Raw genomic sequence first — 26,666 nt, forward strand, 5'->3', positions numbered from 1 at the left:
GAACCTGGATCTTCTCTACCAGCCCCTCTCCCCACCTACGGGAGCCGCTGGCAAGTGTGGCGCCAGCAGTGGGCGGTTTTACTGTTTTCGCAGGGCCGTTTCCGGGAGGCGGAGCTCAGACTCCCATTTTCCTTTTCCTCTGGCCGTTCCGCTCCAACTCGGGTGGCTGTGGCGCCCGAGAGCCTCCCGAGCCAGGCCCTTCGCTGCGCTCCGACCGCAGCGGCAGCATGGGCGGCGCCCGGCACGCGGGCTGGGTGGCGGCGGGCCTGGTCCTCGGGGCTGGCGCCTGCTATTGCATTTACAGGCTGGCGCGGGGCCAGCGGCCAGGAGGCCAGAGGCTTCGGCTGCGTTCCTCCCGGTCCGCAGGTGAGGCCGTGGGGAACCGAGCAGGTGGGCGGGCCCTGGATCTATCCTAGGGGCGGGTGTTGAAGATGCCGCAGGCGTCCCTGCCTGTCCTGGGCTCCGGGTGGAAAAGAAGCGGAGCCTGAGGAAGGAGGGAGGCCCAGGTGCTGAGGGCCTACGGTCCGCTTGACGGGGGGTAGGGGTCTGAGCCTCTTCCCTGCCTCCACTTCTTTGTTCAAAATCCTGGGATGAAAAATTGCTCAAACTTTCTGCCTAATCTGGCGTCACATCTGAGGATTAGGTTTTTCAAAAACATGTTGATTGCCTCTCACGTTAAATCTTGCTCCCGGCCTTTATGCTACCAAAAGGAGTCCCCCGACTGTGGATGGGGTGTTGTGGGGACCTGGGGCAGTAGAAATTCTGCGTGCAGTTTCCCTGGAAGACAGAACGCCAGAGGCAGTTCTTCTTGGACTCAGCATGGCCTCTGAGAGGGGAGGTACCTTAAAGTCGCCGTGGTTCACGTATATGCAAAATTGCAGAGGGGATGATGGGGATAGATGTATAATAGATACAGCTATTTCAAAATGGAACAATTGTGTGCATGGGGGACGCCCTCCTGGTGGACAAGTACAGGGTTAGGTTTCTGTTCAGAAGTTGGTACAAAAATGCATTCAGGATTCTAACAATTTGCTGCATGTTCTGGAGGGATATTTCAGATAATGGAAGTTATTAGGGAGATAAGAAATCTGCCAACCAAGAAACTCCCCTCTACAAATGGAGAAAAGAATTATTTTAAATAGCTTTATTATAGCATAAACATTCAACCAGATTGTTACACCCATCACAGGCAATCTGGTAACAGGATTGCAAAGACAAGAATTCTTGCCCCTTTATGTACACAGGCAGATGTATCCCTATATATAGTTCATGCTAACTAAGTTCACTGGTAGTTGGGGTGGCTATTTTTGTAGAGAAAATAACATTTCTCAATATCTTTATGACAAACAGGTGCCAACATGGAGCCAGGTGCCAAGCCTAAACTCAGAGACAAGGAAATCAGCTCCATCTGGTCTTCCTTGATGTTCAAGTTTTACACAGATAATCCTAAAGCCCCTAAGAAAGATTTTTTGGAATATAAAGTGGCAAGAAGCTTACTTAGCTTTTTAAACGATGTATATTTATGTCAAAGGGACAGATAAAGGAATTACAAGTTTGCTCAAGGAAATGCCTTAAGAAAAGGGAGTGGATGGGGAGGTCTCTTTTTCCTTTTACACAGAGAAAAATCCATTTTTTCAGATCTGCATTGATCCTTACTTATTTGTAGTATTTGTGTCAGGGATGTTTCTGTATAAGTAATTGGTCTAGTGGCCTGGACTCACATACCTTCTCACTTATACTGATAAAGAGTGACAATCTTGCTTTTAAATTTAATTTTACCAGTCTCCAAAATCACTATTACCTTAGGTCCGGCAGCTTATAAAATAAGTTGCTCATGGTCCCTTCTTCCAGAAGCTACACCTTTATATTTGAAGATTGAGAAATACCCATCTTGTCAGCATTATGCTTAGATTTTAGAGGATGATCTTTTTTAAATTGAGCTACAATTAACATATAACATTCTTTAGTTTTAGGTGTACAACATAATAATTTCATATAGTCATGTGTATATATTGCAAAATGATTGCCACACATAATTGTAAATTTTTTTTCTTGGGATGAGAACTTTTAAGGCTTACTTCTTAAAGCAGTTTTCAAGTATATAATATGTTAACTATAGTCACCAAGCTGTACATTACATCCCCAGGACATATTTCTCTTGTAATGGGAAGTTTATGCCTTCGCCCATTTTATGAGTGGGGCTACCACCACACCCTCCCACCACACTACCTCTGGCAACCACCAGTCTGTGCTCTGTATCCGAGTTTATTTGTTTTTAGATTCTTCATGTAAATGAGATTCAGTTTGGCCTCCTTTATCTACCTTATTTCACTTAGCATATTGTCCTCAAGATCAATCCATGTTGTCACTTATGGCAGGATTTTATTTTATGGCTGAATAATATTTCATATATACATATACACATACCACTTTTTCTTTAACCATGATTTCCATATATTGTAAATAACGAACATGGGGGTGCAAATATCTTTTCAAAGTAGTGATTTTGTTTTCTTTAGACAACACCCAGGAGTAGAATTGCTGGGTTATATGGTAGTTTGATTTTTAATTTTTTGAGGATCCTCCATACAGTTTTCCATAGTTGCTACACCAACTAACATTCCCACCAACAGTGCACAATGGTTTCCTTTTTTATACATCCTCACAAACTCTCGTTACTTCTTGTCTTCTTGTTGTCTCTTTGATAATAGACATTCTAACAAGTGTGAGGTGGCAGCTCATTGTGGGGTTTTTTTAATCCTCACCTGAGGACATTATTTCCCTTTGCTTTTTAGAAAGAGAGAGAGGAAGGAAAGAAAGAGAGAAACACCGATGTGAGATAGAAATGACAATCAGCTGCCTTCTCATTCGTGCCCCAACTGGGGGGATCAAACGTACAACCTAGGTATGGGCCCTGACTGGAAATTGAACCCACAATCTTTTGGTCCATGGGACGATGCTCCACCCAACTGAGCCACACGGGTCAGGGCCACATTGTGGTTTTGATGTGCATTTCCCTGGTGGACTCGTTGGCCATGTTCATGTCTTTGGAAAAATATCTCTTCAGATCTTCTGCCCGTTTTTTAATCAGATTGGTTTGGTTTTTTGGCTGTTTAGTTGCGTGAGTTCTTTATATATTTTGGATATTAACCCTTTATCAGATACATGATTTGCAAATATTCTCCCATTCCATAGGTTTCCTTTCTTTTTGTTGATGGTTTCCTTTGCTGTGCTGAAGCTTTGTACTTTGATATAGTCCCACTTGCTTATTTTCACTTTTGTTGTTTTTGTTTTTTGATGTCAAATTCAAAAAATCATGCCAAAACCTATGTTAAGAAGCTTACTGCCCATGTTTTCTTCTAGGAGTTTTATGGTTTCAGGTCTTACTTTCAAGTCTTTAGTCCATTTTGAGTTGATTTTTGTGCATGGTGTAAGATAGTCTAGTTTTATTCTTTACGTGTAGCTGCCCAATTTTCCCAACACTACTTATTGAAGAGACATTCCTTCCCCATTGTACATTTCTGGCTCATTTGTCATAAATTAATTGATCATATATGTGTGAGTACTCTGTCTGGAGTCTTTAAGGTTTTCTATGTATTTATCTGCAAATACTTAACAGTTTTACTTCTTTTCCAATTTGGATGCCTTTTATTTTCCTTTCCTGATTGCTTTGGTAGGACTTCCAATACTGTGTTAAATAAAAGTTGCAAGAGTAGACATCCTTGTCTTGTTGCTGATCTTAGAGAAAAACCTTTCAGCTTTTCACCGGTTAGTGTGATGTTAACTATGGGCTTGTCATATGTGGTCTTTATTATGTTGACATTCCCTCTATACTTGTTTCTCCATCTATTGAGATAATCATATGATGTTTACCCTTTAGTTTGTTGAAGTGGTAAATCACATTGACTGATTTACAGATGTTGAACCATCCTTGCATCCCTGGAATAAGTTTCAGTATTGTTGAATTCAGTTTGGCTGTATTTTGTTGAAATTTTTGCATCTGTTCATCAGAAATGTTGGCCTGTGGATTTCTTCTCTTGTGGCATCCTTGTGTGGTTTGGGCATCAGGGTACTGCTGGCTTCACAAAATGAGTTTGGAAGTTTCCTCTCTCTTGGTTTCCATTTATTTCTGCTCTGGTCTTTACTTTATTCCTTCTACTAATGTTCACTTCATTTGTATGTTACAATTGAAGCCTGCTCCTTAGGTCATAGCTATTAAGATAAGCAAATAAGCCTCTTTCTGGGGGAAAAACCGATTTTCATCTGCTACCTGGTATGGGCCCTAGGTTGGCAGCAGCAGTCTGCACGGTCCCTTTAATACCTGTCTCTTAATTCGCCATAGCCTGTGAAGCCCCATTGGCTTTCAAAGCTAGATGTTTTGGGGGCCCATCTCTCAGGTGGGAGTCTTAAAAACTGAGGCACGGGATGTGGCATCCAATCCCTTCACTCCTCAGGGAAAATCTAGAAGGATGAAGTTCCTCCCCGTTGTGGCAAGGGTGGGTTTTATGGCCAGGTTTTCTCTGCCAGTTTTGATGTAGTTTTTTCTCATTTGCCCGATGTGTAGGAATCACTCAGTTTCTGGGTTCCTTTCAGAGCGCATTGTGCCCTGTGTGTTGTAGATTCAGTTTGTCTGTGGGAGGAGGTGAGCTCAGTGTATTTTATAACACCATCTTGAACCAGAACCAGGTAATCTTTTCTTTGTCTTAAAATTTAAGAAATTTATAATTCTTACACTGTCGAGGCTGTTTGGGAAGATTGAAAACAATGGAAACAGTCGCACTTCATTCAACAACCTAATATCAAAACCTCACAAGGATTGCATAAAAAGACTATAAATCTGTCTCAATTATGAATAAAAATATATAAATATTAAATGAAATATTAGCAAATCAAATCCATCACAGGATTAAAGTAATAATATACCAAGGCCAAATAGATATGTGAGGAAGATTTATATTGGGAAATATATTAATGTAATTTACAATAAATTTATTGCATTAATATAGAGTAAAAGCAAGAATACATGATGACCTCATAATAAAAATTAATTAATTAAAAAATAATAAACTTCACTGCAAAAAAATAATACAGCATTTGAAAATTATCGTTTCTGATTTAAAATGCAGCAAGTTAGGAATAAATAGAAGGAAATGTTCTTAAATTGATGAAGAGCATTCATCAAAAGCCAAATCAAACATTACATTCAATAGTGAAACACTCGTAGCATCTTTACTGGATTCGGGAACAAGAGGAGGGCCCTGCTTTCACCACTACTATTGAACACTGTCCTGGACTCATGCCTTGATGAGACAAGAAAAAAATGCATGCATACTAGAAGGGAGACAGAATTATAATTAGTAAGTGACATAATGATTTATTTGGAAAAATCCAAAAGAATCAACTAACTTTTAGAAGCGATGAGTTTAATAAAGGAACTTGAATGCAAAATAAATATGCTGAAATCAGTAGCTTCTTGTATATAAGCAATTACCAATTTAAAATTTTAATTGACAAGATTTCATTTATGATGGCAATGAAAACTTTAAAAACTAAGAATACATCTAGCAAGAAGCTCATATGAAGGTAGGTTTAAATGAAGGACATAAGGCTACACAAACAGGAAAGCATATTATGTTCCTGCATGGAATGAGTTTGTACCGTGACAGTTACCTTAAAATTTATATTGCTGTAATGTTATTTGGTCGTCACTTTTCATTTCCTTTGAGAATTGTAATTTCTCCTCAGTTTACCCAAGGAAATGGTGAACCACTGAGTCCAAAATTCTTTCACTGTCTTACTGGCAGGAAGCCAAGTGGAAAACTAGCACATATGTTTGCCTCACCTGTGCTGTTACCAGTGGCAGTACTGGTAATTTGAAAACAGCATTTCAAAATTCATGGTGGAAAAGCTGGGTGTTTGGTGATCACCATCCTCTAAAGCAGGGGTGCCAAACTCATTTTCACTGGGGGCCACATCAGCCTCGTGGTTGCCTTCAAAGGGCCAAATGTAATTTCAACTCCTTAACAGTTAAGGAGTAGGTACATTTATACAGTCCTAAAGTTATTTCGGCCCTTTGAAGGCAACCACGAGGCTGATATGGCCCCCGGTAAAAATGAGTTTGACACCCCTGCTCTAAAGGGTTTAGAGTTTTAGATTTATTTCTTTCTTGGAAAAGTAATGCATGGTTTTTATTAAAAATTCAAGCAGAGAGTAAAGGATTATTTTAATACAAAATTAAATGGGGCTCATCATTTTAATAGATTAAGCGGGATGGTGGTGGTGTATGGGGGTGGGGAGACAGTAATGGACCAGGAGTGAAAACATCTGATTCTAGAGCCAGTTTTTTATTAACCAGCTATGTGTCCTATTAATAAAATAACAACTAAAATATTCTAGACCTTCACAGTATTTGAGGCACAAAAATGCTTTGGGGCAGGCACTATTAACTCCCATTTAACAAGTGAAGAAACTGAAGTATATAGAGAGGTTAAGTCTCTCAGCTGGTAAGTAGCTTAGCTGGAATTAAAACTAGACAGTCTAGTGCCTTAGCCTTGGCTTACTTTAAGCTACCACATTGTACCTCTTCCCTTCGAGTTGAAATTCTATGATTTAACACTTTTCCCTGTAAAAATTTATTTAACCATTTATACATAATTTATTTAATATATCTGTAAAAGTTTTTTTATTAGGTTATCCAAAAAGTCTGTTTAGTTTTTTCCATAAAATAAGTGATACATTTTTCATTTTCACCAATAACTTTATTGATTTGGGTATTTTGAGCATGTTGGCTATCACCTGCTATTGGCTTCTAGTGGGTACAAGCCAGGGGTGCTGCTAAACATCTTCTAATGCATAAGACAGCCCCACAGCAAAGAATTCTTTGGCCAAAATGTCAAGAGTACCAAGAAATTTCAGAAACCACTTTTGACATGTTCCATCAGTCACAACACCTTCTCCATACACTGCACAAATCTTTTTTTTGCATTTTTACCTTTCTTGAAAAATAAAGCATAATATGCTGAAAATGTTGCATATTTTCTTCCATCTTCAGTATTAAAATGGTTGCACAAAAATTCACCAATTTTAACAAGTTTTTTTAAATAGACTTTATTTATTTTAGAGAGAGGGGAAGGGAGGGAGAAAGAGAAGGAGAGAAACATCGGTATGGTTGACTTTCTGCCGCCACCTACCAGGGACCTGGCCAGCAACCCAGGCGTGTACCCTGACTGGGAATCGAACCAGCAACCCTTCGGATCACAGTCTGGCACTCAGTCCACTGAGCCACAGCAGCCAGGGCCAATTTTGATAAGTTTTTATTTAAGTACATGCTGATATGACAGCTGTCACAACAGAATCTAACAAAATTGTTTTGAATGAAGTTAAAGACAACTAAGCACTACTAGAGCCATCATATGGAAAAAACTAAATGAACTTTTTGGCCAACCCAATAAAAATGGCTTTGTGTGGAAATGTATAAGGAAAAAATAGGATTTTGAAATGTCTTGGAAGTATGGCTAAGTTAAATTTATTATATTTCTGTCATGTATGTGTATAAAATCACACAACTTCCGAGTTACATAGGAACCTTTGGAACCAGTTGTAGTCTTAGATCAACCCTTTTATTTTAAGAGATGAGAAAATTGAGACCCAAAAAGAGGTTAAATGACTGGGCTACAGCTTTGTATTTTCATTACTCCAGTCTCTGCTACTAACTCCTGTATGACTTCAGGCAAATCCTTAAATGATCTTGGCAGTTTCTTTGTGTTAAAATTACAGGTTTGGATGAACCCTAAGTTTTTTCAGTTCTAGAAATCTGTGTTTTTGTCATTCTTTCACTCATCTTCTCAAGTATTCTTTGGGTTAAACCCTGTTTTATAAGGTGTAAATGAGTGGATTCAGGAGTAAAAGCAGGGCCCAGAGGTCCTGATAATAAGACCTAGGAGTGAGAATCTGCTGGCTCTTTAGCTTTCATATTTTCCTAACAGTTTGGTTTCTTTCTTATTTGGCTTCTTCAGGCCATCATATCACTTATTGGTTCCCATAATCTATATTTGTCCCTTTCCCTCATAGTTGTTGTGGTTCTCCTTTAAGCAGTAGACTTAATTATTTTAATTACAGCAGTAATACATGTTGTTTACAGCCGTAAAACCTGTTTATTATTTTTTTAAAAATCAGAAAGTACTCATTAGCACAGGGTAGAAAATAAAAGTCATTTTTAATCCCAGCACCCAAAGATAACCATCTATAACAACTTGGTACATACTTATTTTTCAAATATATATATTTTTGATATATTTATTTCAAATATTTTTAATTTTTTTATTGTTATTCAGTTACAATTGTCTGCATTTTCTCCCCATCCCTCCACCCCACCCCAGCCAATCCCACCTCCCTCCCCCACCTTTACCCTCCCCCTTGATTTTGCCCTTGTGTCCTTTATAGTAGCTCCTGTAGACCCCGCTCCCCACTATCCCCTCCCCACTCCCCTCTGGCTATTGTTACATTGTTCTTAATTTCAATGTCTCTGGTTATATTTTGTTTGCTTTTTTCTTTTGTTGATTATGTTCCAGTTAAAGGTGAGATCATATGGTATTTGTCCCTCACTGCCTGGTTTATTTCACTTAGCATAATGCTCTCCAGTTCCATCCATGCTGTTGCAAAGGGTATAAGCTCCTTCTTTCTCTCTGCCCTAAGAACCCTGAAACACCAATACAAAAGAACCTGTGCACCCCAATGTTCATAGCAGCACAATTTACAATAGCCAAGTACTGGAAGCAACCTAAGTGCCCATCAGCAAATGAGTGGATCAAAAAACTTGGTACATATTTTTTTAAAAGAAAAACACAGATGCAACATCATACAGTACCTGGTTTGTATAACCTTCTCCCCTTCCCCACTCCCTGCAGTGTGTTATGGACACATGCACTGTCTGACCTGTAATCATAGTGTTATAAAAAATGGTTTTCGTTTTTCTTGTGATGATTCCTACAAAGAGAATTTTTTTACAGGTTAGAGCTACAAATTCTCAAAACTTACCAAGCAGATCTGGCATTTGACTATTCCAGCATTTACTCAGAATGACAGCTCTTCTCTTGTAGCTCCCCCAGCAGGACAGGACTGTTACCTCGCATTGCAGTCACCAATTCCTTGTTCATATAAAGCAAACAAAAATGCCTCACCAGAGACGTGATTGGGTTACTCCCCTGACCTTTTCTCCTGCGGGAGGTGCTCCTAAAATTGTGATCAGAAAATGTCTGCTGAAATGCAAGTCCCACTCTCACAGGCGACAATTTCACTGGATGTGTGTTTCTGGTTTTTAAAAGAAACAGGAAATGCAGCTGGCCTTAGGGGTGTGTATTACTTGCATGTAGTGTCTTCATGAAATACCAAGTGACTAGTTTCTTAATGTCTGGAAGCCTCAGTTTCCCACCTGTAAATTGATAATTACAATAGTATCTTCTTCCCAGGGTTCCTTGAGGATTAAACGAAATAAAGCACATAAAGTGCTTAACACCATACCTGGCATTGGGGCATTCAATGCTGTTTTTAAAATTTTTTATATCTCATACTGCTTTTAGGTGAACTTTAAATATTTTTCTTCTTATGCAGAAGACTTAACCAACAGTTCATATGATGATGTGCTAAATGCTGAACAACTTCAGAAACTCCTTTATCTGCTTGAGTCAACTGAGGATCCTGTAATTATTGAAAGAGCTTTGGTCACTCTGGGTAACAATGCAGCCTTTTCAGTTAACCAAGTAAGTACCCCAGTGTCAACAACAGGCTCCTCTCATTCTTACACACCAGCAGTAATTTTGACCCTGAGCAGAAACCTCCCATAGCCTCAATTTCCTCATCTACACAGTGTGGCTACTTATACCAATGGCATAAGGTTTGTTTACTTCTGAAAAGCACAGCTTAATAGGTTTCTTGGTCCCTATGAAGTTAGTCACAGGTATCACATTCATAATAAGCATATCTAATTAACACTTAGCATTGCATGGCCTTTTTAATTATTTGAAACTCAGCAGCAGAACATTTAAGTACACGCTTTACAGTGTAATAAGTCTTAATGCAGATGGTCTAGTGCAGGTGGTCCCTGATCTCTCTGACAACCACTAGCCAATGAAAACAGCTTCTACAAGTAGAGACTTGACACCAGGACTAAAGAGCTTAATTTAAATGCTTTTGTCTCTGCCCCACCCCACTCCAATGGAGAAAGAGTAGAAAATTTTTCATTATTAATTCTCAGCTAATGCCCTTTGCTACCATGGTCATGAATGCAAAATTAATTTGAATTTATACTTTATTTCAATCCAGTTTTCTCCAGTATGGCAAGATTTACTATAAAGGTCTAGTGATTTATAATGAAATATAAAGAATATTTGTGTTTTGCTCACATTCTTTCAGTTGCAAGTGACAGAAACTGGCTTAAATTATTCTGAACCAGAAAGGGGAAATATTGAGGCTCAGTTAACTTGGACATCCAAGAATAGCACTGCTTTCAGACACAAGTGAACACAGTTCAAGGCTATGGAAAGTGTTGTGGGAACTCTCTTTATCTTCTGTCTTTGCTTCACCCCTGCTTCCTTTTGTGTATTGGTCTTTGTCTCTCTGGCCACCAAGAGGCTTTCTTCACAGGGATGGAAACAAAGCGACTGGCCTCTGAAGCCTTCATTCCTATAGCTCATAATCCAGAAAGTGGAGTTGCCATGCTAAGATCAAGTGCCCACTTTTTGGATCAATTGCTGCGTCAAAGCACCATGGACCATGATTAGCAAGGCGTGGCTCACATGAGCATCCTACAGCCAGACAGCAGGGATGAATGTGAACATAGCTGACCAGCAGTCCCACCAGGGACTATATCGGATCCAGGAGGTGCCATGTCTGCCCCAGTGGAAAGAGGGGTGCCGAGCAAACAAAAACAACAGAGAATAATCTATTAGCATGCTTCTATTGGGGTATTTCTGATGCTGTAGTTTTATATCTTTTTGAAACAAATTGTACTCACAGTGAGTCAGTAGCCACTGGTGAATAAGTAGTTTCTTAGGTAATGGGAGTTAGTGCCCCTTATCACTAATTATAGTGCCTTGATCTGCTTTAGCAGTACAGTAGGGAAAAAAAAAGCCTATTTTCTAGTAACCACAAGTCTTTGAGAAAAACCTGAACCTGAAATTGCAGAGGGAAAGTTTTTTTCTCGCTGTTTCATTAACAGCAGAGTAAGGGTATTGGGCTGTTGGTAAAAATGACAGTAATCATCTTCAGCCTCTTTTTCCTGAAACAATTGAAGTAATTTTGTCTTTCAGTGTCAGGGCCAAAGGCACATAGTATCATAGTGTTGCAACTGATTGTGAGAAATTCCTAAGTTACTTTTCCTTTGAAAACTTGGAAACCTTTTTTCAAACTCCAGTTCTGCAAGATGTTACCAGTTGTTTCTCCCATGCCCTCCCCCTGAGGAATGGCCCTCTGTGTGTACAGTTCATAGAAATAGAGTTGAGTCTTGAACAATGCAGGGTTAGGGGCACCAGCCTCCACTCAGTTGAAAATCTGCAAATAACTTTTGACACCCCCAAAACTTAACTACTTATAGCCTACCATTGGCCAGAAGCCTTATTACCAATAACATAAAGTCAGTTAACACATATTTTCTGATAACAGTCATTTAACACATATTTTCTGATATATGTATTATATACTGTATTCTTAGAATAAGGTAAGCTAGAGAAAAGAAAATGTCATTAAGACAATAAGGAAGAGAAAATGCATTAACAGTATTTATTGGAAAACATCTATGTATAAGTGTACCTGTGCATTTCCAACCTATGTTGCTCAGGATTCATCTGTACTGTATTCAGTACTCGCCTCGGGGAGCTTCCCAATGCATATGAACATGAATGCATCACAATAAGGAATCTGTTCACTCTTGTTATACCCAAATTTTCTCACACTTAACCATAAAACCTCCCCCTTTTTTTAAATGGAACATCCATTAACATCTTGGGGGATTAATATTCCAAAGAATACATTTTAGCAAAACACTGCTTCAGTATTCTAAATCAGGGGTCCCCAACCCCCAGGCAGCAAACCAGTACGGTCTGTGGCCTGTTAGAAAGGAACCAGGCTGCAGAGGGAGGCTCGCCTGAGCTCCACCTCCTGTCCGTCCAGCGTGCCCCCTTCACTGGCCATGGAAAAACGAGTCCCTGGTGCCCAAAAGGTTGAGGACCACTGTTCTAAATCATAATACCTTCATAAATTTGCCTGTATAGAGAAGTCATATAATTTATTTTGAAGTAAAATAATTTTGTTTATAAATTGCTTTGAGATTACAGTAGCTGTGCAAATCTGTGTATTGCCTTGTAGTTTAAATAACTACATATTAATTTAGTTTCAATTGATTTTTTACCTGTAATATTGATGGTAAAATTTTTTAAATAGGAATTATAGATGGTATATGGAAAAGATATTTCCAAAGAGTCACTAATTTTTTTATTTGTGTTTGTGGATGCAAAGAGTAGGGAATGCATATTGAATTTATGGTCCTGTTGTTTTCCCATCTTAGGTCATTATTCGTGAATTGGGTGGTATTCCAATTGTTGGAAGCAAAATCAACGATCCCAACTACAGTATTAAAGAGAAGGCTTTAAATGCACTGAGTAACCTGAGTGTAAATGTTGAAAATCAAGTCAAGATAAAGGTAAGCTATCTGAAATTGCAAATGTGTAAGGTTTTCTATAAATGAAAGAGAAAATGACAAAAAGGAACTCTGTAAAATGAAATTTTACAGACTCTCCTTTATAACTGTATGGCCAAGAATTACCCTTTTTTCCCCAGCTTTATTGAGATATAATTATCGTAAAACATTGTATGAGTTCAGGGTATACAGAGTGATGATTGGCTATGTGTATACATTACAAAATGATTACCACCATAGTGTTAGCTAATACCTCCATCATCTCACATAATTACCTTTTATCCCCCCCCCCCCCCCGCCGTGGTTAGAACATTTAAAATCTCTTTTAGCAACTTTCAAGTATATAATACAGTGTATAAACTGTAGTTACCCTGCTGTACATTAGATCCCCAGGATTTATTCATCTTACCTTTGACCAGCATCTCCTCATTTCCCCCAGCCCCCAGCTCCTGGCAACCACCATGCTGCTTTGTTTCTATGACTTAGGCTTTATAGATGCTGTATATTCATGAGATCCTTTGGTATTTGTCTTTCTCTGTGTGGCTTATTTCACTTAGCATAATGTCCTTAATCCATCTGCTTTGTTGCAAATGGCAGGATTTCCTTCTCTGTAATGGCTGAATAATACTCCATTGTGCATATCGCATCTTCTTTATCCATCTGTCAGTGGACATTAGGTTGTTTCTATGTCTTGGCTGTTGTGAATAATGCTGCAGTGAGGTAACAGCTATCTCCTTGAGATTATAACTTGATTTCCTTCAAATAAATACTCAGAAGTGGAATTGCTGCATCATACGGTAGTTCTATTTTTAATTTTTTTTTGAAGAATCTGCATACTGTTTTCTCTTGTGGCTGCACCAGCTTACATTCCCGCCAACAGTGCACAGGGGTTCATTTTTCTCCACATCCTCACCAACAGTTGTTAACTCTTGTCTTTTTGATAATAGTCATTCTAACGTGTATGAGGTGCTATCTCATTGCAGTTTTGATTTGCATTTTCCTGATGAGTAGTGATATTGAGCATCCTTTCATAAACCTTTTGACCATTTGAATTTCCTCTTTGGAAGAATATCAGTTCAGGTCCTCTGCCCATTTTTTTAATGGGGAGAATAAGGCAGAGGAGGGCCTTATGAACCAGCCAATAAGAAGTGAGGTTTAATCCAAGTGTGGTAAAGAAACCAGGCCAGAGGCAGATAACATCAGGAGAAAGATACAACAAACTAGGAAATTACATTAATTCAACATTTATTGAGCTTCTGATTTGTGGTACAGAGTTTAGAAATGAGCATGATTAACACTTTAAGACGGCTAGAATCACTCAGAACTATCAGAAATCGAGTTGAATGGAAGTCTGACAACTATGGAACTGAAGAACCCGCATCAATCCAGAAGGGTAGGAGGAGACATGCAATGGGCGGATCCCCATACACACTTGTGGTGGATAAAAATCCAGTAGGAATATCTCAGGAGCTGGGGGTCCCAGCCCAAGGTTCCAGTGCCAGGGAGATAAGACCCCATAACTTCTGGCAGTAAAAACCAGCAGGATTTGAGTAGGTTAATAAACTACTGGATTCCCTGGCAGTTCCTTTTAAAGGGCCCATGCTAAACTTACTCAGACACATTCCCTCTGAGCTCCAGCACCACAAGGGCAGCAGCTTGAAAGGCACCAGAGGTTTATGGGAAGGAACTGAAGGGTCCGGCATCAGGGCGAGAGCTGGGGGACAGCTTTTTCCCAGACAGAAAGGTGGGCAGGGGCCATTGTGCCTTTTCTGAGCCCTCCCCCAACAGAGTCACAGAACAGGCAGGCAGGAGTCATATCTGAGACTCCTTCAACCTGGTTTACACTGTCTGCCCTGCCCTGGCATTTACCTGAGATTCCACCCCACCCAATTTACAAGCCCACCCCCAGCCCTCCTATCTCTGGCTAAGCAGCCCCAGGCCTGGCACCAGCAGCAGCCAGTTTTGGCTCATATTTGGCTCCTCCTGGGAACCTCCAAGTCCAGCACAAGTAGCAGTCATCTGCAGATTGCTTTGTAACTCACGCTGGGTAGCCCTGGGCAGAGACAAGTGGTGGCTGACCGTGACCTACACCAACCAGGAAACCCAATGGACAGCTACAGACCATGTGAGCACCATCACCCTGCCATGCATAGTTGATCCTCCATGGAGGGTGGAGGTTGGTGGTCAGTGGTCACAGCTGGTCCTTACAGCTGACTGGCCTGGGTAATCTCTCCCATAGACCTGCCAACAACAGTCAAGGCTCAACTATAAGAAGAGGGTATACTCAGCCCACACAGAGGGCATGCCTCGGGTACCCAGTTTGGGTGATAGGGGAGGCTGTGCCACTTAACCCTACAGGACATCCTGCCAAGACAGGGGATCATAGCAACTCTGCCTAATACACAAACACAGGAGACTGCCAAAATAAGGAAAGAAACATGGCCTAAATGAGAGAACACATCAAAACTCCAGAAAAAGAACTAAACAAAATGGAGATAAGCAATCTATTAGGTGCAGAGTTCAAAACACTGGTTATAAGGATGCTCAAGGAATTCAGTGAGGACCTCAGCAGCGTAAAGAGCCAGGCAGAAATGAAGGATACACTAATGGAAATGAACAATTTACAGGGAATCAATGTAGACTGGATGAAGCTGAGCGTCAATCCGTGATTTGGAACATAAGGAAGCAAAAAACAACCAAGCAGAGCAACAAGAAGAAAAAAAGAATCCAAAAAAATTGAGGATAATGTGAGGAGTCTCTGGGACAACTTTAAGCCTACCAACATTCTCATCATTGGAGTGCCAGAAGGAGAAGAGAAAGAGCAAGAAATTGGAATCTATTTGAAAAAATAATGAAAGAAAACTTCCCTAATTTGGTGAAGGAAATAGATATGCAAGTCCAGGAAGCACAGAGAGTCCCAAACAAGATGGATGCAAAGAGGCCCACTGCAAGATACATCATAATTAACATGCCAAAGGTTAAAGATAAAGAGAGAACCTTAAAAGCAGCAAGAGAATTTAAATTTAGTTACCTACAGGAGAGTTCCCATAAGACTGTCAACTGATTTCTCAAAAAAACTTTGCAGGCTAGAAAGGATTGGCAAGAAATATTCAAAGTCTATGAAAAGCAGGGACCTACAGCCAAGATTGGTTTACCCAGCAAAGATACCATTTAGAATCGAAGGGCAGATTAAGAGCTTCCTAGAGAAAAATCTAAAGGAGCTCATCATCACTAAACCACTACTATATGAAATGGTAAAGGGACTTATTTGAGAAAAAGAAGATCAAAACTATGATTAATAAAATGGTGGTAAACATACCTGTTAACAATTGAATCTAAAAAACAAAATTAGCAAACAAAAACAACAGGGACAGACTCATGGATATAGAGAGGGTTTTGATGATTACCAGATGGGTCATGGGATTTGGGGGAATGGATGAAGAGGTGAGGGGATTAAGAAGTACTAATTGGTAGTCACAGAATAGCCATAAAGTACAATATAGGAAATGGAACTGCCAAAGAACTTATACGAGTTCTGTCCAGAAAAGGTCCTAGCCATTGTTAGTATAACAAGAACTGTTTGTGTAACATCAATATAACCTGGCAGCCAAGGAGAGTGGATTGTAATGCACATGTGTGAACAGTGAGGACTTCACTGTACCAGTCAGTGGGGGTGGTAGACACCATTGAGTGAGCGTGTTTACTGTGTGGCCATTGCATTCAAAATGACTGAGTGAGTAGAGCAATGAATCTGCATCAGATTTTGTGTTAAGCTTGAACATTCTTCCACAGAAACTATTTGGATGATTCAGAAGGTCACAGCTATGGGCAACTGGTGACTGGCAGCTTCATCATGACAACATGCCCACTCATACATCATGTCTGGTGCAGAGTTTCTTGTCAAAACATCAAATCACCCAGGTGTTTCAGCCCCCCTGCAGTCTAGATTTGGTGCCCTGCAGCTTCTGACTTTTCCCAAAACTAAAATCACCTTTGAAAGAGAAGAGATTTCACATCATAGTGAGATTCAGGAAAATACAACAGGGCAGCTGATGGCAATTGGGAGAACTGTGTGAGAGGTCCCAAAGTGCCTACTTTGAAGGGGACTAAGATGTCATTGTCCTATGTACAGTGTTTCTTGTATCTTCTTCAATAAATGTCTTTATTTTTCATATTGCATGGCTGGATACCTTCTGGACAAACCTCTTACGCATGACCCATAGACATGAACAAAGGGGGGGATTGCCTGAGGGGAGTGGGGGTGCTGTGGGGGTAGGGGACAAAAGGGGAAAATTGGGACAACTTTTAATCAATAAAATATATAAAAACAATAAATTAAAATGTGGGAAAAACAAGAAGGAGGGATAAGGCAAGCTCATGATGATTGTTCAAGACAGAATATGATGAAGTACTTTAAGGAAAAATAGGAAAAACATTGTTGAGTACATAGAAAGGGGAGGGCTCATCCAAAAGTTTCTGTAAAAGACGGAGTACAACCTGGCTCTTCAGGTCTAAGTTTTCTACAGGTACTGTTGGGGAGGAGGGGATTACAAGAGAAAGGACCAAGGTAAGATGGGCATGTGTCCAATAATAACTGATCTGGCCCATTTGGTAATCTTGTTGCTAAAATTGAAATGGTGAAAGATTCAGAGATAATAGGGATGTAAATGCCCAACAGGTTTTTGGAAATGCTTTGAAAGACATCATCATCTTACAAAAAAATATGATTCATAAAGAACTGGGAAGCCCTGGCTGGTGTGGCTCAGTGGATTGAGTTCTGGCCTGTGAACCGAAAGGTTTCCTGGTTCAATTCCCAGTCAGGGTACATGCCTGGGTTGCAGTCCGGGCCCCTGGTTGGGGGCATGTGAGAGGCAACCAATCATGTTTTTCTCCCTCTCTTTCTCCCTCCATTCCCCTCTCTCTAAAAATAAATTTAAAATTTTTTTTTAAAGAACTAAGGAAATGCCTTTTTTCCCCTGAGGGTGAATGCGTAATGAAATTGTGACCTAAGAGCTAATTGACTTGTAAACATTTAGATCTCGAAACCAGATTAAAAACTTAATCTATCTTTGCTTTAGTACCATTGCTTTAGTTTCTGTGGTAACATATATACATCTGGGTGTTTCTTAAAAGTTCATACTGGTTTATGGGACAATTTGTAATTCCTTAGCAATTTATATTAGGAATTTTCCTACCAGTTAGAACTTCAGGTAGAGTTCACATTTAGTTGGGTGAGTACCAGTTACCTGCGAGACATAACTTTTCCAAGTGGAACAATCATGGCCAGACAGAAAATAGAGTTAAAAAAACTTTACACCATACTGAGTTTAGTTCTATCATGTGTAAAACACAGGAGTACTGCCAGTATTGCATTAGTTTTTGCCAGTGATAGTTTACAATAATATGAAGGAGTAGTTCATACATGTACCTTAGGTATATGTGTACCTTGGACCAAATATAGTTTTGCTTCTGCCTATTTTTGATAGAGGAGTAGTTCTAAAGCAAAATTCTATTTTACTTGTCTCTCTCATTTTTTGCTAACTTGATGTACCTCCCAAGATTCTACTGTTATGGCACTTCCATGGTACGAAGTGGCTTCACACATGTTCCTCCTTAACTCTGGTGTGCTCAGAGCAGTTGACATAGAAAGGCAGACTGAGTTGGGAGGCCCCCAGCAAGTGAGAGGCCACCGGTGTTGAGAACATGCCTCTGGAATTGGACATTGCTCCCACACCCTCCTGCTTATACTGGGCAAGGGATGCAAGTACCTGGAAGATACTTTAAAGTCCTTTTCTGTAAAATGTTCATAACACCCACCTCACTAGAGTCGTTTACCGACTAAGTGAGGTATATTCATAAAATGCTCAGCTCAGTTCCTGGCATTAACAGGGGCAGCTTTAAAAAAAAGTCACCAAACTCTGAGATTTGAAAAGAAATGTCGTCTTGCCCTGGTTGGGTGGCTCAGTTGATTGGAGCATCTTCCCACACACCAAAAGTGGGGGGTTCGATTGCCAGGCAGGGCACATACCTAGGTTGAGGGTTCAATCCCTGGCTGGGGCTTGTACAGGAGGTAACAGATCAGTGTTTCTCTCTCATATTGATGTTTCTCTCTACCTCTCTTCTCTAAAATCAATAAACATTCTGGGGTGTGGATTAAAAAGAAACAAAAGAAAAGCAAAAAAATGTCTTCTTTTCTGAGGAGCCAGTCTCTTGCTGAACAATCACCCATATTCTACTGTGCAGAAAAGTTACTGTTCAATAGGAAAATTTTGGAGATTCTAAGTTGCTCACTTTTTTCCCCCACCTCCAGGTGTACGTCAGTCAAGTCTGTGAGGATGTCCTCTCTGGTCCCCTGAACTCCCCCGTGCAGCTGGCGGGACTGAGATTGTTAACAAACATGACAGTTACCAATGACCACCAGCACCTGCTTAGCAATTACATCACAGACCTGTTCCAAGTGTTGCTTACAGGAAATGGAAGCACCAAGGTACGAAGGAATTGGTTATTACTTGAAGTATGAAGGGCTGTTGCATCGAGCTTTAAGATTGGAATCGAATTTACAACTCCCTCAAAAAAGAAAGTTTAGTTAAAGTTTATGAAAAACCCTTACATAGGCCCAAGAAAGTAAATTATTTTATCCCCTAATACTGAATTTCAAAATTAACTTGCAAAAATAATATGTTTCGCTTATCAGTTGTTATTTGGCTTTCTGCACATCAGTTTACCCTTTACTGAAGGTAGCTGGCTTCCCACCCACAAGGAGTCCGAGTGGTAGTGCTGGTTGATTGAAGTTTTGCTTACCTTGGGGTTAACAAAACATCATCTTGATTCAGCCATTATCGGTTGGAAAATCTTTCTACAACTGCTCTTAAGTTCTGGTAATGGATGTCTCATTGCTTCACTTTGACCTGTTATGTAGACATAAGCAGCACTAGATGGAGCTGAATTAAGCAGGATCTCGGGAGACACCCTGTGAAAGTTACTTGAGTAACCCTCCCATGCCAGTGTGCGTTCGTATCAAGTGTCATTTTTCAAGAAATAGTGTAAAACCAGAAGGTAAACTAATCAAAGTTTCTGATTATTTGGGTTGATCCATTAGTGTTTTACTTTGGTCTCTGTTTTCTGGCACAGTTGACAAAAAAATGCACACATATTTAGAAAAACCAACTGTGAAGCCAGACTCCAAATACTCAATGTCACTGAAGTTATTTCTGAGGTTATCAAATTGTGATTACAGTAGAACCTCATTATAGTCCTTTTAAAATTTGTTCTGGGATGTTTTTGTATGGGCTTTCCATATTTCCAGTAGCCAGATTTATTTGGATGTACCCAAAGGCATTCAAAATTCATGTAATAATCATATTAGTAATATTTTAACAATATTGCACCATCCATAGGAATTTCCAAAATGCATGCACCTATCACCATCTCTCTCCAGGGAACCAAGGAAACTCCCAGCCCTTGGGGGCCCATGGAAGCTCCCTTCCCTCTCCCCCATGGCCTTGCAGCTGTAGGAAAATTCCTCCTCTGCATCTCTCTGCAGCCGCCTTACCCCAAACCTCAGAGGAACACAACGTTCAGAGCCAGGCGAGTCTGGCCCTGGGGCTTTAGAGATATGCCAGACTTGGTCTATGTTTTAATATATTTTATGACTTTTTAAAAGGTGACTCACACTACAATAGTATGTTCTATTTCTGTTTTGTTTTTCCATTACATTGCCTAGTACAATATTTCTGGGATAGAAATTTTGCTTTTTTTGGTCTTTCTGGGAATCTAACCACCAATTACAACATTGTTTCTCCATTAAAAATGAATTTAAAGTTCTAACTTACAAATGAACTTTTTAAAAAAGATTATATTTATTCATTTTTTTAGAGAGAGGGGAAGAGAGGGAGAGAAACATCAGTCGGTAGCCTCTTTGCAAGCCCCCAACTGGGGACCTGGCCCACAACCCAGGCATGTGCCCTGACTGGCAGTTGAACCCGCAACCTTATGGTTTGCAGGCCACACCAGCCAGGCCTGAACTTTTTGATAGTAATCCATTTGTACCTGGGAAAATGTATCCATTTTATATATTTCCATAGTAAATAACCACCAAAATGACTTTTTATAAATATTTTTAATCCTCACCCGAGAATATATAAGTATTTTAAATTGAGTTGAGAGAGAGAGAAACATCAATGTGTGAGAGAAACATCCATCAAGTTGCCTCCTATGCATGCCCCGACAGGGATTGAACTTGCAACCTAGGTATGTGCCCTGACTAGGAATCTAACCTTCAACCTTTTGGTGCATGGGATGAAGCTCCAACCAACTGAGCCACCCAGCCAGGGCTTAAATCTTATTTTTAATAAGTGATCTCATGCTACTGTAATAACCTTTCAGGTACAACACTGATTCATAACTAAATAAGATAGTGGAAGGTTAGTGTAAATTAACTGTGTGTGCTAAATCTACTGTGAGAGCAAAGAAAACTAATGGATTAAAAGAAATGTCCCAGAGTCACCACAAGATGGCACAAGTGATAACAGACAGAGACTTTATATTGTTTCAAACCAAAATACATAGAGCTGTTGAATCTGTAGTTGTACTCTAACGTTATGGTTGATCTTCATGTTTAACTCTCTTCTATAGAACATGGCAACATGGGATTTTAGTTCAGGACACTATATAGCTATTGCTGTCACTATTCCCTGGTTATAAACCTGCCCTTGTTGACCACTTGTGGGCCTGTTAGATTCTGTTGACTTCATCCAGGCTTATTTCATACGTTGGGACTGTCCTATTTTAGAACTCTTGTCCCTATTTTCTTAATCAAAACTTCATTGAGATTGGAGACAAGAGTTTATTCCCAACACTTGTTTTTGGTGTTGCTGGCAGCCAGTCAGGCCAGACCGATCTCCAGGGAGTGCACTAAACAAAGGTCAGAAGTTGTCTTTACTCTGTTAAGAGGCTGTGATTTCATAAAGAATGTCTGTTGGAAAAACATGATGTCTGCCTGTGCAAAAAACTGTTTCCCGTGGTTCCCATTTGGGGAGTGCAGTGGGCAAATAGGTGGTGGCTTTTGTTTTTACCTCATTCCCTTTGCACTGTTTGAAATTTACTGTGGTCATTTATTAATTATATTAAACATTTTTAATAAAACTAAGTTTAATGTCAATATTTCATGCAGTTTTCCACAGGGAAAAAATCTTTAATAATTGTTTAAAAAAATAAAATTAAGCAAAGCCATATATATACTCTCCTCTAGTAGCAAATTAGTGAGTACAGCATGATCAAGGAATATATGATTATACAGGGTAGGTACACAAAGACCAGAGAAAAATACCAAAACTTACAGTGATCATTTCTGGTCATGGAAATATGAATTCCCTTTTCCTTTGTGTTTTGCTGTTTTTTATTTTAATATTTCCTAGTAAGCACATAATGTCTTTGTAATCAAAGGAAGTTACATAAACTACACATCCAGGGTCCTTCTCAGGGCTAGTAGAAGGCACAGTTGTCACTGTTCCCTGACTTCAGAGGCCCCTCCCTGCTCCTCACTGTAACTTCAAGTATCTTGTAGGAACTGTAGTTTTACATGACCTTTGTCTTTAAAGTAGGAATTCTATTTGAATTTATTACTAAGTTTTCAGTCATAAGAATGCTGATATTTTAGCTACTTGGCTATAGGTTAACATTTGTTTGCTGATTATTTCTATCACTGCCTATTTAAAATGATTGTAAAACATTTTTCACGTAAAGAAGGTGAGGTCAAAGACTCATTATAACCTACTAAGAAGAAAAAGGCCATATTGTTATTTATTTAGTCTCAGTAATCAAACTGCTCTAAAATTTTCGTACTTTAAATAGAAATAAACTGAGCTTCGAAGGAGTCCTTTTCTGTTCCAGAGATCATATTTCACCTAACAGTAATCATAATAAAAGTTCACTTTTGTAACACATGTTGAGCCTAGATGTGTTAGGTTTGCATGTGGGTGGGGGAGGATGGTGAAGGCATTCACAGTATTCTCCCTATCTCCCTAACAATGTAATTGGAAATATAAGCTTTAAATAACACTGCTGTGTCTTAAGTGCTCTGAGACCAGTGCCATGTGCTGGGAGCAAGCAAGCCCAGGAGCCCTTTCACGCTAAGATGAATGGAGAAGCCTCCGTGGAGTAAGAGAATTGGAGCCAGACCTTAAAGCACAGGCAGTATGTTAAAATGTGACATGGTGAGAGGACAGGGAGAGGAAAATTCATGCCAGCTGGGGCTGAAACAAACCAATGTTATTCTTATTTCAGGTTCAAGTTTTGAAACTGCTGTTGAATTTGTCTGAAAATCCAGCCATGACAGAAGGACTACTTGGTGCCCAAGTAAATAGCTTACAAATTTGTTTTGTAAATATACAAATATGTAGATTTACCCCTTTTAAAATGTTAACAGAAATTATCTCTGAGAGCAATATTATTTTCTTTTATTCTTTTTACCTACATGGATTTCCTAAATTTTTTGTAATGAGCATATTACACTTTTAACAATCATTTTTGAAAAGGTCTCCCTAGCAAAAATATGTAGTAATTTTTCTGTCTCTACCCAATTTGGGGTACACTGTGTCATCACATCTTTTACACTTGATTTATTTATGTTCACGTGTACCTCATTATCCGCTGAAACACTAGTATTTATTGATTCCTAGTATGTGCCAGGTGCCGGGCCAAGTGCCAAGATACCGCAGTCAGTACAGCACGACCTGGTGCCTGTCCTCACGGACCTTACACAAAAATCTGTAACCAGTGAACAAGGTAATTAAAAGACCAGTGTTCTGAAGGAAGCAACGGTGGTGCAGAGACAGAATGACCTCCACTCCTGTGGAAAAGAGACACTGCAGTATTCATCTGCTTATCCCTGCGCCCTGCAGGGTGTGTGTGTAGTAAATGTTAGGTGAATTGAGTTCCCACAAAGACTGTATGATGGGTCTTAAAAAAGAAGGTGGGTGTTTTTCCATAAGATTATGTTCTAGCATTGCAAGAAAATAGTATTTTTCAGCTAACACGTGAAATCTTTTTCCCATTAGTATACAATGTGGGGTTACAAAGATCTTATACTTATGTTACACAAACTTAGGGATAATTTTCTACGACAAGATTTTAAAAACATATTTAAGTTTTAAAATGTGAAAATATACATGAAAAATGTTTTCATGTATTAAAATGATACTCATTGTTTCCCATCTCAGGTGGATTCATCATTCCTGTCCCTTTATGATGGCCACGTGGCAAAGGAGATCCTTCTTCGAGTTCTTACGCTATTTCAGAATATAAATAACTGCTTCAAAAAGGAAGGGCATTTAGCTAAGCCTGCGTTCACTAAAGGTTCATTGTTTTTCCTTTTATATGGAGAAGAATGTGCCCAGAAAATGCGAGCGTTAGTTAATCACCCTGATGTGGACGTGAAGGAAAAGGTAACAATAATACCCAAGTTCTAACTATTAGGTCATGTTTTTCCAAAGAGTAATGCAGTCTGGGAGTAATGCATGTAAACTTCTTTCTCATCTTCTTTACAAAGGGATTCTTTCAGCCACTGAATTTAAACAGTAAATACCAGATTTCACCATTTACACAGTGTAACAGCTTATTCTAAAACATTTCTTTTTATTTTGCTATTTGCTGAGCTACTTCAGTTATTTCCTTGACATGAAGTGTCAGTGACCTTTTTATGTGTAAGCTACTCTTCTTGTTTGCTGTGATTTGTAGTTACTCATCTGACACAGCATTATTAGTACATGTATGTATGTGATTGTTTCAGAACTGTTGTACAAATGAACTTGTTCTCTTAGTATCAATGAAATCCTAAGCTCGAGTCCACCTGCCAGCCTAACCGTACTGCTTTCAAAATTCTATTCCAATCATTAGACTCTATTCTAGTCCATGAAAATTCTAAACTTTTAGGAGAAATGTCTCCTAGCACCCACTCCCATTCAATGTGCCAGTACATAAAGATGCTGTGTATAAAATACTGGGAACAATCAAAATGTCCACCTATATGGGCAACTGGTTAAATCAGTTATCTAGTCTTAAGAGAACTAAGCAGGTCTAAATGTGCTGATGTGGAAAGACACCCATGAAATACAGGTGTGTTTTTCAAATGAAAAGCACACTTCTTAGAACGAGGCCCAAACTCCTGGGAGTGGGATTTTGGAGTGAGGAAAATGACCTTTCTATGTACATCTTCTTCTACTGTATGAGATTTTTACTATGGCATAACTTATGTAATAATTTTTTCAATAAAAAGAAAAAAACTCACAGGGTTGTTTTCTCCTCTTGATAGTACTTTATTTTCATCCATATTTTACTTGACTAGAATTACAATATATGAAAATTTCTCAATTATTATATCTAATAGAATTTTTTGCTCCATAAGCTAGTAATAACAATTTATTGATATATTTGAATTCAGCCAGATTTTAATAATATTCAAGTTCATAACCACCACCATGCCTAGTATTAATCAAAATGCAAGCAGAAGCTTTCCTACTCATGTATTTAAGGCAAAGCTTTAAGAGTAATTTAAATTTCCTTTGTAAATACATGGACTTCCATAGGAAGTCACAAGTCCTCAAACAGAAAAATGTATATTCTCAACAGTTACCCTGATACAGAAATCAAACTTGGAAAACATATTTTTACAGTAGAAAAAGGATTCAATATTGAGATGAAAACATGTAAATTCCTAATTGGCTACAGCAGTAATGTACTTATGATGGCTAAGAATAATACTTTCGTCAGTTGCACAAACATTACTATTAATTCCCTGAAAGATACAATCCTTTATAATAATTTTTACATCTGCCTCCTTATTTAATGAAAATATGCAGTAAGAATGCACACGTTAAAAACCAGGCTTTGGTTTCCGTGCTTTAGCAGCGTGGGATTCTAAAACTGTCTCTTCTTTTGCTGTATTACTAGTTTGAATAAATAGTCATATATCCTGGAGATCAGAGCATTGAAGCTGAAATGTCAAAATGCTAGAGAAAAAGGGGGAGTCATTTTTAACTACACAGAAAGAACTCCATGATGAAAATACGCAAGCAGTGTTTATCTCTGTAGGTCATGGCACATCTCGGCTTTTATTAGGTGGAATTTCTCCTGTTTGGTGGTTCTATCTTCTTGGGCAATGAGGAATGTCAGTGTTCCTCAGTTTCCAAAGGAGAAAGGAAAACTTCTATTAAATCTCACATATTGGTATGATGCCAGCTCATCAAAGAGGAAAATGAAATTGACTTGGAGGATAAGAGATTAAAAGGTATTATGAAGTACATAAGACTGAATAGAGAGAAGAGCATGGATTTGTCTTATTTTCGCATTTTTTTCATTTTGCACATAAACCCTTCAGAATATAGATAAGTGAAAAATAAAATGGGAAGAATCACTCAACACAGTGAGATTCTATAAGGAGAGACAAAGCTCAATGTACTTAGTAGTGATAAAACATCAAAGCAGAAAGAACGTAAATGGTAATTAAAATTGAAAGCTTGTGAGGTGGCATAGAAAAATAAGAGGCCCAGTTTGTGGAACTAGAACATAAAGTGCTTAGAGACCATCAATCAGATGGTATATGTGAATACAAAAACAATGGTAAGGCCATTCACGGAGAAGAAATAAACAAGATATACTTGGCTTCCTTATAGAACAGAGGTAAGAGATTAATTTTCAGTTCAGTGTTCAAGAGCAAGGAAGGTGATCACAAGAACATTGGCTAGTATTAGGGCAACATGCCCCAAAGTGAATCCACCATAAAACTTAACACCCTGATTCGCATCTGCTGGCTACTCTGAAGTGAAAAAGTATGTGCTTGTTCAGAGTTTTCCTGAAGGTCTGTTTTATCTTATGCGGAGACTTTTTGTGCTTCGGTGACCCCAAATCACGTACATTATATACACAAACATTGCATATACATTTCCCCTTGACTGATTTGCATCTTGGTAGATGAAAA

General features: G+C 39.1%; 1 protein-coding gene across 1 annotated transcript; it reads left to right on the forward strand.

Moving 5' to 3' along the window:
- Window positions 1-105: 105 nt before the first annotated feature.
- ARMC10 (armadillo repeat containing 10) lies at window positions 106-25,696 on the forward strand. Its single transcript, XM_045193929.3, has 6 exons — window positions 106-366; window positions 9,610-9,758; window positions 12,560-12,694; window positions 19,002-19,178; window positions 22,976-23,047; window positions 23,911-25,696. The coding sequence occupies exons 1-6, from the start codon at window positions 228-230 to the stop codon at window positions 24,157-24,159; spliced, it is 921 nt and encodes a 306-aa protein (XP_045049864.2). The 5' UTR covers window positions 106-227; the 3' UTR covers window positions 24,160-25,696.
- The last annotated feature ends 970 nt before the right edge of the window (window positions 25,697-26,666 follow it).

The sequence above is a fragment of the Desmodus rotundus genome, chromosome 6 (assembly GCF_022682495.2).
Source record: "Desmodus rotundus isolate HL8 chromosome 6, HLdesRot8A.1, whole genome shotgun sequence".
Classification (NCBI taxonomy): domain Eukaryota; kingdom Metazoa; phylum Chordata; class Mammalia; order Chiroptera; family Phyllostomidae; genus Desmodus; species Desmodus rotundus.